The sequence below is a fragment of the Chaetura pelagica genome, unplaced genomic scaffold, assembly GCF_000747805.2.
Source record: "Chaetura pelagica isolate M959 unplaced genomic scaffold, ChaPel_1.0 scaffold436, whole genome shotgun sequence".
NCBI classification, from domain to species: Eukaryota; Metazoa; Chordata; class Aves; order Apodiformes; family Apodidae; genus Chaetura; species Chaetura pelagica.
Genome location: NW_009953651.1, coordinates 1,775,039 through 1,790,411, shown reverse-complemented (window position 1 = coordinate 1,790,411; position 15,373 = coordinate 1,775,039). Strand labels below are relative to the sequence as shown.

At 35.3% G+C, this 15,373-nt stretch overlaps 1 protein-coding gene across 1 annotated transcript in view; it reads left to right on the top strand.

Annotated features, from left to right (window-relative positions):
- The first annotated feature begins 274 nt into the window (after positions 1-274).
- The window catches only part of DUSP11 (dual specificity phosphatase 11 (RNA/RNP complex 1-interacting)), a 19,211-nt gene continuing 4,112 nt past the window's right edge, over positions 275-15,373 (top strand). Inside the window, exons 1-9 of the mRNA XM_010000126.1 lie at positions 275-369; positions 574-650; positions 7,074-7,149; positions 10,725-10,856; positions 11,701-11,824; positions 13,909-13,969; positions 14,073-14,119; positions 14,565-14,640; positions 15,299-15,373. Coding sequence (XP_009998428.1) covers positions 622-650; positions 7,074-7,149; positions 10,725-10,856; positions 11,701-11,824; positions 13,909-13,969; positions 14,073-14,119; positions 14,565-14,640; positions 15,299-15,373 — 620 coding nt within the window. The 5' untranslated portion in view covers positions 275-369; positions 574-621. The remainder of the gene's footprint in view (positions 370-573; positions 651-7,073; positions 7,150-10,724; positions 10,857-11,700; positions 11,825-13,908; positions 13,970-14,072; positions 14,120-14,564; positions 14,641-15,298) is intronic.

Genomic DNA, 15,373 nt, shown 5'->3' with positions numbered 1-15,373 from the left:
TGTGGGCCCTCCGCGGAGCAGGGAGCTCCCCTCGCCCCTCTCGTCCCTGCCCTAGTCCCACAGAGATCGGCGGGGGCTGACGGTGCCCAGGATCTATCGGGATCAGACCCGTCTAGATCAGAGCGGGACAGGTGATGGGTCCCTCCCTTGCTGAGGTGCCGGCCTCGCCTCTTGCAGCTGCCTGGACCTCCTCCTCGTTGAGACAAGAGCTCTAGCTGTGGGAGCACAAGGGCAGAACAGACTGCTCCGAGTCCCAGGAGAGGGACGAAAGATACTGTCAGGAAGAGCTTCATCCCTGCAGCGCTGCTGCTAGAGTTAGAACCCTGCTGCCTCTCCTCTCTGTTTCTTTTGATCTCCTGGAGAGGAGAGGTGAGTTGTCTTTCCTTCTTGCTGTACTGTAGCAGTGGAGAAAATAGGCTAGCTGGCAAGTTGCAGAACTTCTTCAGGACGGCTTCAAGCCCCAGCTGACTGCTTGGTTTATTTTACTTGAGAGCCAGCCCTGTGAAAAGGCCCGCTGATGGAGAAAGAGATCAGCAGCGTGTTAACTGCGCGGTTCTCTTTCCTTTGCTGCAGTGCCCACTTTCACCGCTGTCTCCTGCTCTGCCTGCTCCTGCTTTCAGCATGGTAAAGAAGAATACTATCCCCGATGGGTGAGTATCCCTCACACTAAGCAAGAGGCAGGAGCAGGCACGGTCCTGCCTACAAAGAAGGGGTACTGACTGCCCCAGGCAGTTTCTTGCCACAAGCACCTTCACCACCTACAGCCAGGTAAGGTAGGTATCTTCTCCAAGACTGTTTCTGTCCAGCCCTTCACCCCCAGGTGAGTATAATGCTCCAAACTGTCTGTGAACTCTTCTTCATCAGTGTGGAGAGCAGCCCATCTTCTCCCCCCACATAAGACTATGTGATGCTGTTGGTCCATGACAATCAGCCAAACACAGTCCCTTCTTCTTAGACCCAGGTGTGTATTTACTGAGGAAATGGGAGAGTATTCCATCCTTCTGGCTTCTTGGATGTTTGCTACCAGGAGTGGGGGAAGACTAGACGAGATGGGAGCAGGTGGTTTCATACATGTGATTAATGATTATTTTCATCGATTCAGGTTCAGAAAAATCCTGTATTTTTGTTTTTAATAAGAGGACAACAATAATGTTTTATCAAAAAAAACAACCAAACCAAACCAAAAACATTTTTCCCTACTTTTTCCCCCTTGTGTTTGGAGCACCTTTCAGGCTACATGCATTTCTTTAAGTGTGGAAGAAGCAATTGACTTAGCTTCTGGCTTCTATGACTGCAAACTAGCATCTATGTATCTTTCAAGGACAGAAACTACTGTGGAGTAGTTGGTTATAAAGTTAGTGTTACTGTCTGACAAAGCTCATGATTTTGAAATGTCTTCAGCTTTTTCAGATACTCCTTTTTGATACAACTGACAAGTCAGGCTAGATATGAGGTTTTTGGCAGTAAAGGAGTTTATGGAATTGTCAGTCTCATTCAGCAGTATATTGATGTCATGCTTGTGCTAGCACAGAATGTTGAAGTAGTTCTTCATGGTGAATTAGATTCATACACTAGAGAAAAATAGCAGTGAACCCTGGGAGAGGACTTAAGGAAATTTGCTGGCCTCAGAAATAGTTGTTGGCAGAGGTGAGACTGTTACACTATAGCATAAGGAGCAGACCAGATAATGGTAGTGTGCTATGGAAGTACAAATTTAGTCATATGACAGGATTGTAATAGCAATAATTCTACCATTAACTTTCATTTTTAATGATCCTACAAGAGAAACACAGTAGTAGAGAAACCAAAGAAAGTCAAGCTACATGTAGATACTTTTTAAGGTTGTCTTTCTATTACAGTCTCAGCCCTTTATGAAGTTCTCAACAGTTTTAATCCAAATTCCGTTATGCTAATTAAAGCAATAAAATAAATGTTAGGTTTCAGTTAAGTTTTGTAAGTAGCTAGGAATAGTGCAACTAAACAAGAAATGGTGACTTTTTTTAACTAGTTGGCTAATTACTATCACCTTTTGCAATACTGGCTTCTGTTATCCCACTTGAAGCTGGAGGCTCCTATGCAAGCCCTGTTGATGATCCTCAGTCAGTTGGTCTTGGAGCTGATTGTTCTTATCAAGTGTTTTTCTAAGTTTGTTGCTGTTTGGTTTTTAGTTTTCCTTGAACCGGGGCCATTTCACTCATTGCTTCTGTTACAAAGCATATTGCTGCTATATCATTGGCTTAATCTAGATCACATATCTTGTAAACTTCTATTAGGATGCAGTAAGCTAGTTTCTTTTCTGTTCTTTTACTGGTTATCTCTGAAATGTTTAGATTAAGGAAAAAGGCAATAAAACAATAAACTAGACTTAAAAACCTATAACAGAGTAGCTGACTAGTAGTATCAATAATAATTTTTTGTTTATATATTTAACTGGAAGCCATTTAAGCTTCATAGAAATTTCATAGGGAAAGGAGAATATTTTTTTTAGTTTGAATTTAACACATTTTCTCAACCAAGAAGTGATTGTTTTGTTTAGAATGACAAGCAAAATTCTGTTTATGTTTTAAGGTAATTGATGGTAGTTGGGGAGCGCTGAAGTCAAAATAGGGAATTGGGAACTGCGAAAGCTAAGTAGTTGAATAATTGGTGAATTTATGTTTTGTTGACTTTCAGCTCTTGATCTGCACACCTCTTGAGATTTCTCAGGGAGGTTTGATCTGTGTGTTTGTTTTGTGGAAGGACCAGAAATATGACACATTTTAAGATGATTGTTTGCTTTAATGTATGCAATTTAACAACCTTTGTGTTTGTACAAAAGTCCTCAGAGTTCAATTTCTTCCTGGATATGTCATCTGACTATTAAACTTGTGTTGGGAAGCAACAGTTTTTCTCTGAATTTGTGTGATTTCATTTTAGATTCTTTTAACATCATCTTTCTAATGTGAATGTCATTGATTCTACGGCCAGATCTATTACCTCTGTGATGCAAACACCTAGATATATTTCTAGGCATAGAAATAAAATTCATGTCTGTCTCTCAGTAAGATAGCACCGCCTATTTCAGAAAACTTCTGCCTTTTTTTCAGGTATTTCATGTCTAGCTTGTTTTTCACTCAAATCTCTGTTATCTTTTAGTCGTTAGTACAAAAATGATGATGGTGCCAAGTCTTGTGATAACACTTTTGACTCCTGGCTTTCTTCCTTCTTAAGTTCAAGCAGGACACAAATGATGTGTAAAAATTCTCATTCATACTTGTTAAAATGCATATTTATATCTTTGCTCCTGTAACTCCTGTTTATGTGACCACCTGCATCTAAGTTGTCTTTTTTTTACTTCTGTTAGTCCTCATTACCTATACTTCCCAACAATATTCCTTTGCTGACAACAGAACAAATTTGAGTTTATTTTCTTCACCTATCTTTGCTTAATTTCAATGTTATTTTTAATTTGAGATAACTTTTAGTTCTGCAGTAGAATGCTGAAATGTCCTATTTAAATACTATTTTAAAGATAAAATGGAACACATACCCGTTATTTTTCCCAATGAAGAGTGTTCTGCTCAGTTTCTGCCACACTGTCAGCAGCTTTTGAGTTTTTTGCTGATTTTTCAGTTTTGTTTTTTTTTTTTTTCTGGGAGGATTTAAATGGCTTTAAAAACAGAATAAAACCCCAAGTTTATGAGGTCTGACAACAAGCTGTGTAATCCTGGTGCATCGATCTGTCAATCCTTTAAACAGAAAAAAGGTTCAGAATTTTTACAAAGTCTTCATTACATTGCTAACTAAAGAAAATAATATTTTTAAGCTTTTTCCATTTTGGCTCATAATTGCTCATGTTTATTATAATCATGGTAGATTTCCAAGAGAAAGCAGTTTTAAAAAGAGTTGTATTTCTAATTTATGGCATCTTTTACGTTTTATTATTACATAAGGTATTTGGTCCTTTGTGATTGGGATATTTTACTTTTACCTTCCTTCAAAATGTTTGTGAAGATGTAAATGTGAGTATGGCTGGCTGTAAGATTAAATCCTAATTTTGTAAAGTATTTTGTACATTTTTATTGGTACAGGTAACACAAAAGAGTAATTGAACTAGATTGAAGAAAAAAATACTGTATTCTTGTTTGGTTTATCTCTGTGGCAGCATTTGCTGTGCTAGCTTCTATATCTCTAGGTTCAGCCTGTTTCTAATTCTATTTGGAAGCAAAAGCCAGAAGAGTATTTCCTTGTTTAAATAAAGACATAATTTCCAGAGTTTATTTAAATTAGCAAGAAGCAGGAGCTTGTATTAAAACTGACTTTGTCATTAATTTTATCAGCATTTCGGATTAGATACACACCTAAATAATGTTCACAGCAGTTAGCACATTCCTAAAATGAAGCAGATGAGATAAAATTAAGCTATGCACAAGGTGGATTTCACAGTTTTTCTGTAGATTTTATTTTTTCTTTAAATGAGTACTTACTGCAACTAGCAAAGTTCATTATGTGGTGGGTTTTGTTAGTTTCAGTAATATTTTTCAGTCCATTTACACTGTTTTTTATTTTAATTGATTCATATACAATTTATCTATCAATAACTAGAGGAAATGGCATATAGTCTCTTATATTTTGTTTTCATTTTTTACAACTAGTATACACCTGCCAGGCTCCAAGAGATATGTAATTTTTTTAAACAACACCTTTCAAATTATGGTCATTGAGAGTGTGCTCTTTTTGTTTCCCTGTATGCAACTAGCCTTAGCTAAGGGAGCACATGAAGTAGGAACCTATTTTTGCTGCCTTGTTGCAATTATGACATACAAAGTTCCTGTAGTAGTTTAGTATATAGTAAAAGCTTTTACAGCAAGCAGCACTCAGTGATTTAATCTCTAGCATGCCCTTATGCCTTCTCACCTTTTATTGGTCTTCTACATGACAGCTGTTTGCAACAGCCTTCCTAATGATGAGTTATTATTTCTCCTTTGTTATTTCATTTGTTATCCATTAAATTAAGCATCTGTACATCTACAATGTGAGCCTCAATCTGTTCTTTAACTCATGATGAAGACAAAAACATGCTAGTGGTACAGCTATTAAGGTAGTAGACTGTTACATTAGTTGTTAGTATTAATTTAGCTTCTGGTCACCATGTTATAAGTGTTTCCTTTGTGTCTTCCAGGGACCTATGAATGCTAATGTTGTTATTTAAATACTATGACAAGTATAGTTATAGATATTTCATTGACAGTTTTGCCAGCCAACATCTAATTTTTATTATGGTCACATATGGGAATCATGAGCAAAGCAAAATACTCAGTGCTTAGAATAATTTACAGTAGAGTATTTGGTTTATTTCATAAATTATGTGGGTTTATGGAAATCAAAAGGAACTCTGGAAGCTGTTGAATGCTCCCCTTAAAGGGGGAGATTAATTTAAACATTAATTCAGAAAATTGTAAGTGAATGGGCACCAATATTAAAGAATCTTATTTAAAAGTTTTGTATTTTAATACTTGAGGTACTAGCTGAAAAGGCAAAGAGACCATGTAGATTTTAGATCATCCAGCTGCATCTTCTGAGGTCATAGAGATAATTTGTTTTCACATGAGGAGAAGGAAAAGAAGTCCTAAATCATACAATCATAGAATGGTTTGGGTTGAAAGGGACCCTAAAGATCATTTAGTGAGTTGCCTCTTTGAAGATAAAATTGATCTGCTGAACAGTGTTTCCATTTCTGAAATGTGACACATCAAGACTTTCTTGAGTGCAATGCAGAATCTGTTCTTCGTGGTTTTTGAATTACTAACTCTTTGAGCATTACAACAAATCTTCATATGAGTAGGTGATGTTTGCTAAGTGTTGGTATGATGGAATATTTGCTGTATTGATGAAAGTACCAAGAGCAAGTGCACTCAAGTATGTTTAAGAAGCATATCACAAAGTAAACACGTATGTAAATCTAGAAGCTTTTTATTTTTTATGAAAGTAAACTTTGCATGTTATTGTCAATTAAGTGATTGATACAAATGTATGACAACTTTTAAAAGGTGTTTGATTCAGCCAAGTGTAAAAATTTTCACCAACTATAATATGACAATATTTTTTACCTTTTGAACCTTACTTATCTGTGTTGCTTTGTATTTGTGCTACTTGTTTGTAAATGCTGTCCTACTATTTTGAGGGGGGAATTTTTTTGGAAGTTGAAGGAAGGAAAAAAAACACAGTTTTCAGATGTCCTGATGATACCTTGAAAGTACTTAATGGAATAGTTGCAGATTTGGGGACATGGTTCTACTGCGTGATAACAGCAATCATGCACATTCTTTGTGGTAGTGCTCTACAGAAAAATACTCATTTTATTATGGCTCCTGACTTCAAGCTTGCAAACAGTAAAAATGTCTTTATTTAAGCTGTGTAGTGTGCTAGATAAGCTTCTGCTCCAATCAGTGCTGTAGCAATATTTTGTTGATATTCTTCCAGCATTTGCTATTTCTTTTATCCCAAAGTAATGTTAACCTATTGATTTTATTCAAATATAAACCAACACATTTTTATAGTTATTCTAAAAATATGTGAGTTTCTTGGTGAAACAGGCAGGTTTCTAATGGAAGATGGATTTTTTACAAAGATTCTGCTTATGTATCAGGATTTAATTAGCCTTATTTTTTTTTAACTTGTGCACATCACTAATGATTGCATGCTTATTTGGTCAAGGAATTTTAGGAATTATTTGATCCTGCTTTTCAGAAATCTAAATCTGTAATATACTAGTCGCTGTATGGGCCATCATAGAAAAAAGATACAGCTATCATATTTTTCTGCTTAGAGAAGTTTGAAATAACTGTTATATTGAAACTGTGAAATATAACATCAGATTTGCCTGATATTTGTATGATACTTCACATAGTTTGAAATAACTTATAATTTTAAAGGAGAATAATTTTTATGTGCTTTGTTTTACCCAAGCTGTAACCCTAAGATACAATTTTTATATAGGTATTTTTTTAGCAGTTTTACGTGAAGCTGAGGGTGTCTTGTGTTGAATCATGTAATTTGGAAATATTTAAAAATAAATATTTGTTTTATTACAGGTGGCGGAGTTTGACGCCAGTTGGGCAGCCTATACCAGGAACTAGATTCATTGCATTCAAAGTACCTTTAAAAGGGGTATGTATAAAAAGTTACTAGAGACAGGCTCTATTAGATACAGTGCAAATGTAATGAAGAATAGCCTAAATATGAATCAAAACTTCAGCAAAGTTTTATGAAAAAAAAAATTAATTTTCTTTTAAAATTCAGATTTGTCCCTTCTAGTCATCTAGTAGTGGCTTTTTAATGTCATACTCTGTTTTTCTTTTAAAATTTGTGTTTGATGTTAGTCTTTAGCTTTTAAAAATCATAAAATCTCTAACCAATCAGCACAATTAATTTCATCACTATTAAGTGACCTAAATTCAGTATATTATTTAACAGCATTTCATGACTGTTAAAGAAAATCATATTAAAGGGGTTATGATGTGAATAAGAATCTAGGCAATGTAAGCCAAAATATAATTTTATGGAGATCAAGCACTAATTAAAGGATACCAGCCACTGCAGTACTTCTTAAGTTATAGATTCAAATTACTAATTTCATAAGCAAAAGGTTTCAACGATCTGGAGGAATGCAGTATATTTAAATAAGTTTTCATAGATTTATCGTAATAATGCGTTAGTACTTCCTTTAGATTCTTACTAACATGGAGTGCCATCTTAATCTGTTGAATGCATTCTTTGTGACAATACAAAATGTGGATGTTGTCTTTTTGAGACTGGCTTTTGGGTGGATTGACACAGGGCAAATAGGGCAGATTCTCCCTTCTATATAAACTAATGCAAGTTCTATATAAATTAACTCTTACAAGTGATTGCTTCAGATACAGAAGAAATAAAAGTTCCTACACTCTTCTGTAGTTCAGTGGCTAGACCTAACCTTAGCAGTTAAGAAAAATTATTCTGGGTAAACTTTTGTCTACAGATTGCACTCTAGTATTCATATACTAAAAAATCTGGTTCTTTGGGTATGCTAGTGCCCATTATATTTTCAATTGCCATTTAGTTCACTTTTACCAGCAATGACTGAAGTGGAATTGTAGAGTTTGCTTTCTGCAACTGCTTTTACAACTTCAGTTTGGTGGTTTGGTTCCTTTGACAGCAAGGATCTGATACTTGACATTGATCTTGTTCTGCATGGTTTTAAAAAATAGTACAATGGTCATGTGTTTTTATACCAAAGACAGCCAGCAGACAGATCTAGCAAAGAGTTTAAAATACAGTAGATTTATAATTAGCTTCTCTACTGTGCAGGTATTTGAGAGAGGATTTTTTGTATCATCAGGTCCTGTGATTCCACTTGACCTAGCACCAATTTTTTGCATAGATGCACTATTCTAGGCAGGATTTGTTCAGTGCATGTATTGCCAGTTCCCTGTTACTGTCACTCCGTATTTCAGAGAAAAATGCTTAATTGCAAACTTTACTCTGTAGCTACGGTGATAGTCTGGAAGGAGCTCCACCAGAAATCATTAAAAAGGCGGACATTCTCAGAGAACATGTATAGCAATAGATCACAGGGAGGCACTCTGCCTCAGTGTGTTGCTCACCTTGAGTTCTACTGATCTCATTGGGGATACCCATTCTATGAAGCTGTCTTTGAACTTGGTCAGATATAAAGTCTGGTACCCAAGAAAGCAAAATCTGTAATATTTCTGTCTCTTCAGTTTCTTCAGTCTCAAATATACAAGATGCAGAAATGACAAGTCTGCCAGAGTCTGTGTGCTTGAAGCTTATGGATTTTGTGACAGAATTCACATAAAATGTGTAACTGGCTGAACTATCTTTGCAAACAAGGTGGAGCTCAGGAAATCTGTCTGGATATGCTAAAGACCTGATTGGTCATAGTCTTGTCAGAAGTCCTATTACTAAATTGGTGGAACAGACTTCTTAAAATGAAGCAGTTTCCTTCTTTGCTACATATTAGAAAATTGTTTATTGGTAACATTGTCCTGGTTTGAGCCAGGATGAAGCCAATTTACTGGGTTTTTTTTTCCCCTTCAGTAACCTTTCTTGGTGAAACCATGACAGACATTTTCAGTATTTCAAAATTCAAGGGTTATTGCTTTAGCAGAAGATGGACTGCTAGTAAAGGCTTTAAGGTCATGGGTTTACTTAGAAGGATTTTTCTGACCTTCCTTCCGGATCATTATTGTATTTCTAACAGTAACATTGTAGTCTAGTAAGGACTGGGCAGTTCTTTCCCATGCCATAGAAGGCTTCTAGAATTGATACAGGTTTCTCACGTCCTCAGAGCCCAATTAAACATTGAAACTACTGAATACTGTGCAAGAGCTTTTCAGAAAATTCCAAGGTCTTCCAAAACATAGTCTTGTAACATATTTAATTTTTTCCTCAATCCAGTGATGTGTTTAGAGATACCACATTTTTTGTAAGTTGTGCTCCACCTCAGTTTGGGTAACTGCACATAGTAAAAGAAAAATGTCTTTAACGTCCTACCATAGAATTTTTATAGATTCAATGTTGTCACCTCAAAGTTAGTAAGTTCAGTTTCAGATTTCACTAAAAGTCACTGCTGAAAAGCAGGGAGATAACTGACTCTTGTTCATTTTTGTTTGAACCTCAGCAACCTCCACTGTTTTTTCAACAGTGCAACAGTATCTGAAATACACAGGACTGAATTATTCTATATACTTACTACCCTACTGTTTTTAGCTCAAGCTTCCTAATCACATGCCACCTTTGGTAGGACTATCCTGCTCTTTATTCTTTAATGTGGTTTCCTGTCTGTTTTCAGACCCAAGATAAATTCTTGCTAACATCATAGATTATAATCCATACAGTCAAAAGAAAGAATGGTTAGTTACCCTACAGCATCTGTGGTTCTAAGAGGTATCTGGTCTGTGGCTGCCTTGCTTTCCAGTAGTTCTGAGTCCACTCTGCTTGAATTTCTTGTTGACAAAGGAACTGAGAGGTGGCTGAGGCTGCTGCATCTTTTGACACTGTATTTGTTGGTTGTGGCTGAGCCTATGTCAGAAGGCTCTCACAATGGACAAGCACACAATTCAGAGAAAATCCAGTCTTGCGTGTATGAGGCATTTTCATACCTAGAGTGAAGAACACGTTTCAAATCACACAGCTACAATAGGGTGAGTAAACATTTTTTCCCACTGTTTCTGTCAAATGAATTAATTGCCCACCAACATGCAGCTTTCTTAGTCACCATACTTTTGTCTTATTTAATATTTTCCAGTGCAAATGACATGCTAGTACACTCTGCCAAGAGATGAACCAGGGATAAAATGTCTGCATAACATTCGTGGGTAGAAAGTCAAAGCCTCTAGAAGAAATTAACTCTTGTATCAAAGTTTCTAATGTTTTATGTGAAATATGTTGTTAATTTTGTGTTCCTGTGCAGGACTAAGTATGTTTGGCGGAAAGGGGATTATGTTTTACTTTTTGCTGATGTTTAGTTACTTAAAAATAAGTATATACATGCTGTGTTTTGCAGGATTGTTGTGTCTATTAAATTAGTGCTTATTTTAATAATATAATATATAGCTATGCTTCTGATAATATAAACTTTTCCATTTAAATACTGATGTTTCCTAATCCTAATTAAAACAGCTAAATATTACAAATGTCACATTACTAGAACTTAAAATCTTTCTTCTCCATTTTCATTGTAGGCAATTAACCAGAGGCTTACCCCAACCCAGAAATTTACTCCAAAAGACTTAATTGCTGCAATGAAAGCCCTCAATGTGGAGCTTGGATTAATTATTGATTTAACATACACCACACGATACTATGAAGTTAAGGTAATATCTAGCAAAACACATTAGTTACTGCAGCTTTTGTTCTAAATTATTTATGTATTTGCTTACCTTGAATTGGAATAGACAAGTGAGCCATCTAGGTTTATTTTGTGTCTCCAATAGCAACTAAATGCTTTATCACAGAGGAAATAACTTTTTCCAGCTAGTTGCATTTGTGGTTTATTTATATTATGGTAACTCAGAGGAATGGATGCAGACTTCAGTGCCAGACCCTATAGAAAAGATTCAGAAGACTTACAGTCTGTGCCCTTAAGACATTCTCATTTATTCCTAGGGTCTTTTTTTTACTGATCCTTAGTGGAATCCACTAATAAAATGTACACTTTAAAAATACTTTATTAATTTAAAATTTTTTAGCAGTACGGTCCCAACAATTGTGATTAATCAGCCTCATGTTGAAAAGGTGACTAAACAGCAGTGTTAGAACTGAATGCTAATCTTTGAGTGGACATGGCCTGTAAGCATTATGGGGGTGAGAGAGTGTGTGTGTGTGTGTGTATATATATATATATATATGATTGTAGGTGGGAGGGACAAGTATTGCTAGTAATTGTAAAATGGGTTAGAATGGAATTAATAGAATCCCTTCTCTGTAGTTGTTGTGCTGTCTTATTAGCAGAGATAAACAAGTCTTCTGTTGAAACTATTCTTTATTTGAGATCAGGTCCTTAAAGTAGAAATATAAATAGTAGTTTATGAAAGTGTCCCTCAATAGAAATGTATCAGGATTTTTTTCAGTTTCTACTTAGGATTTTAACTACAGTTTTACTTTGGTATTGTTGGATTCAACACTTCAATAATTTCTTTTTTTTTCCCTTATTGCTAGGATTTACCTAAAAGTGTGCAGTATAAGAAACTTTATACTGTTGGACTTGAAGTCCCTGATAATGCTACTATCCTACAGTTCAAAAAATGGGTCAGGAAATTCTTATGGGAAAATGCAGGAAATGGTAAATATCAGCATCTTATACTGTAAAAAACCACAATATTTCAGTGCTAACTATATCATTTACTTATTTCAATAGATATTTAAGGCAACAGGAATCTCAGACTTTCCACTGTACTTTCCACCTTATTGTAATAATAAGATACATTATATGAAGCACTACATATCTTTTTTGCATTCAGAACTTGTCTTTTTCAAAAATGACGACTAACATAAATGCCCCTCCTAGTAGTATTATATTTGCATTATGTGTCAAAGCAACTTCAACAAGGCTTTCATCTGTCTGACCCAAGTTGTCTACCATCAGCTTACTGTTGTAGCTGCCAGCCCTTTGTGGATGTTCTTAAATGGCACAGGGGTTCTCTGATGGCACTGGGCACTGATACATGAGAGCAATCTGTGTCTGTTTATTCTGACATAGCAGGTTTTTGATTTATGAGTCCACTATTGCCTTAACATCCTAGAAGTTCTTAAAAATCATATTACAGTGTTAGTGTTTCCGCAGTGTGGATCTGCTGCTGTTTTAATGTTTATGCAGAACTAGAGTTCTTGCTGAGATGGTATAAGGCAGAAATAAATTTGCCTGTATTTTGTCACAGCCTGTTTGCAGCTTTTACCTTTTCACTTTTTTGGGGAGTGATTCTTTATAGACAGATTTTAACTGTCTATCCAATATTGGAGAACCACCCTTTCAAGCTTTTTTCATGCTATTTTCTATGGTTGCTTTGGTATTTTCTGTGATGAAGTACAGATATTAATTGTCCAAGTGCATACAGTTTTTGCTGTAGAATATAACTGTTGTTTTGCTGTGGATAGGCAGCTCTGTTTTGTGAAAGAGCTCTGACCTAAATCTCAGGTACAAGAACCTGAATTAGAAGTGCTGGGAAAATTAAAAGGTATAAGAAGCCTTTGTCCTTGCTTAGGAATTTACTGTGTAAGTCTTTCCTTTGTTGTCTTTTGGCTTAGGGAAATTGCTTGGAAATAATTAGTTTTCTTCTGGTTTTGATCTAATGATTTTTTGTGTGACAATGAATAGTCTGTATTTGAATCTAATAATTTCTGATTCTCAGAACTGAGAGAATGAATTCCTAATTTGTAACAAGATTAAGATCTGCAGTTCCAGCTAGTAAGACCCTTTTGGCAGGGTTTATGCAACTTTAGAGTTGGGAGAACTTTCTTTTTTTATATTAACTTACTCATCGTAACTTGTCCTCTCTTTAGATTACTCCTAAAATTTCTCAAGTTTGTTCTTACATAAATTTTTTTGAAAAGTTGGAGTTCTTTAGTGTCTGAATTGTTAGGACTGTCTTTGAAATGGGACTTTGATAATTTTTTTAATGAGATAAAATATAACTTTACCACAGAGCAGGGCAGTCATGTTGCCATCTAAGTTTCTGTTGGAAATACCTCATTTGAAACCTCTAATAATAGTAAGTTATTCTGCTTTGTAGGCTTTAGCTGATTAGTATAACTTTTTCCAAAAAAAGACAAGGTTTCTTTAGAGATTACTGTTCCCACAGAGTGCCTTTTTTCTCATGCATTAACATAAGTTCCTTATCTCTATGATTCATCCGAGTAATGATCCATATTTTTAGTTCAGTTAAATTAATTCTTGTAGTAATGTATTTCATATTCCTAGACACTAGGGGCATTGTGTTTGTTTTCTCCTTTTTCTAAGTTCTACTAGAATCTGTAAGTCAAATAGCTCAATTTTACATTTGCTTGTTTGGGTTTGCTTTCAAAACAGTATTTAATTCTTTTCCTCCCATTCATGCATTTGTGGCTGAGCCCAGCTGCTTTACCTGTCATCAATCCTCTTTCTTTTTTCCTACATTCTGCAGACTTAATCTTAGTCTTTACTAGTTTTGAAGTAGTGAGCAAGCTGCTGGTAGAGATTCAGCAAGTGGAGGACAAAGTCTGGTTATGGTTGTTCTTTTAAAGGCATGACTGTATAATTTTGTAAATAGCACGCATTATTTATCATTACTTTGCTAGAAAAGTACAGCCTTTTTTTTTTTTTTTGGCTTCCACTGTATTTTAGTAATTTAACTTTCTGAACTATTAAAGACTGTATTTTGTTTTTGATAGAGAAACTCATTGGCGTTCATTGTACTAATGGAATTAACAGAACTGGCTACCTTATATGTAGGTAAGGGTTTCATAAAACCAGAAATTATTGTTCACAAGCAATTGTGTCCTTGAATTAATCTGTAATCTCTTTGGATCAATAATCTAATAATATTTTTCTTCAGGTACCTTATAGATGTTGAAGGCTGGGATCCAGAGGCAGCAATCCAAGGTATTTATACAGTTGGAACTGAGGCACATGTCAGGGTGGAATTTACAATTACTATAGTTGTATTCACAAATACTACAGTTCTGTTTTAGTATCCTTGGAGTTATTTCTCATGCTGAATCCCATAGATTATTTCCTCTGACTGTTGATTCTATTCCAGGCAAGGCTTGAGCATTAGCAGATTGACAGTGTAGATGGAGTATGTTTCAGCTGCTTAAAATCTTTTATTTTCCTTTTGCTTTGAAGGGTTTTCAGTCATAGCTGCTAGCACTACTAGTTTTCAGGTGTTAAAAAAAAATGCTGCACTTATGCCAGCTTGCTGGAGTATTTAATGTCAAGTTAGAATTCTTTCAAATTCAGGATCTGATGGTGAATAGAATCTTGTCTTTATAATTTTTGTGGCTCAATGAGAGCACAATTCATTAGACTTGTATCTTTTTTGCTTTAGCTTTTGGTGATGCTAGAGGTCATTGCATGGATGGTCTTGTGTATCTCACAGATCTCAGAACACAACCAATGAGAAGGTAAGCAAAAGCTTTTAGTTGTATGGTTAAGATTGTCAATATATCTACAGCTATTTTGAAAGGTTTGCTTCCAGTCATAAGCCAAAATTAAATCCCATCTTAAATCTTTAATATGCAGCTACACAAATATTGCAAGTTGTCTGATGAGAGTAACATGAAGTGCAGTACTTCCTTCATTCATCTTTAATATGTACAGTTCCAAAGAGGTTTTTAGTCTGACAACTACCATTGAACATTGGTGTGGTTTTATCATACTGTGACAAGTGCATTGAGTCTCTATTCTCTCATTATAAGCTGAAAGAAGCCACTGCAAAGATTTCTTTAGAAGCTCTGTGATCTGCCTTCTGTTGTTGGAAGTTTTAGGAATAAAAAAATATGGGAAAAACTACCCAGAGTGGAAGATTGTTCTCAGCTCCTCTGTTCATAGTAGCTCTATCCCTGGAGTGTAAAAATTCTATGTTTATCATATTCAACTAAGAATAGCTAACCTTTACATCATTAAAATTTGCAAAGTTACAAGTATCTGTAAATTTAACTTAACATACAAAAATTTCTGCCATCCTAAACTGAAGAATTTTATGTTGTGTTTTTTTTTCCTCTCTCAATGGTACGTTTTAAAAAAGGAACCTTATGTGAGATGTTTTTTTACTCTTCTTAGTAACCTTGGAATGGATGTATGGGATTCAGATGAAGATACTGTTCCTCCACCACATGCAATGGAAGGACCTGTAGA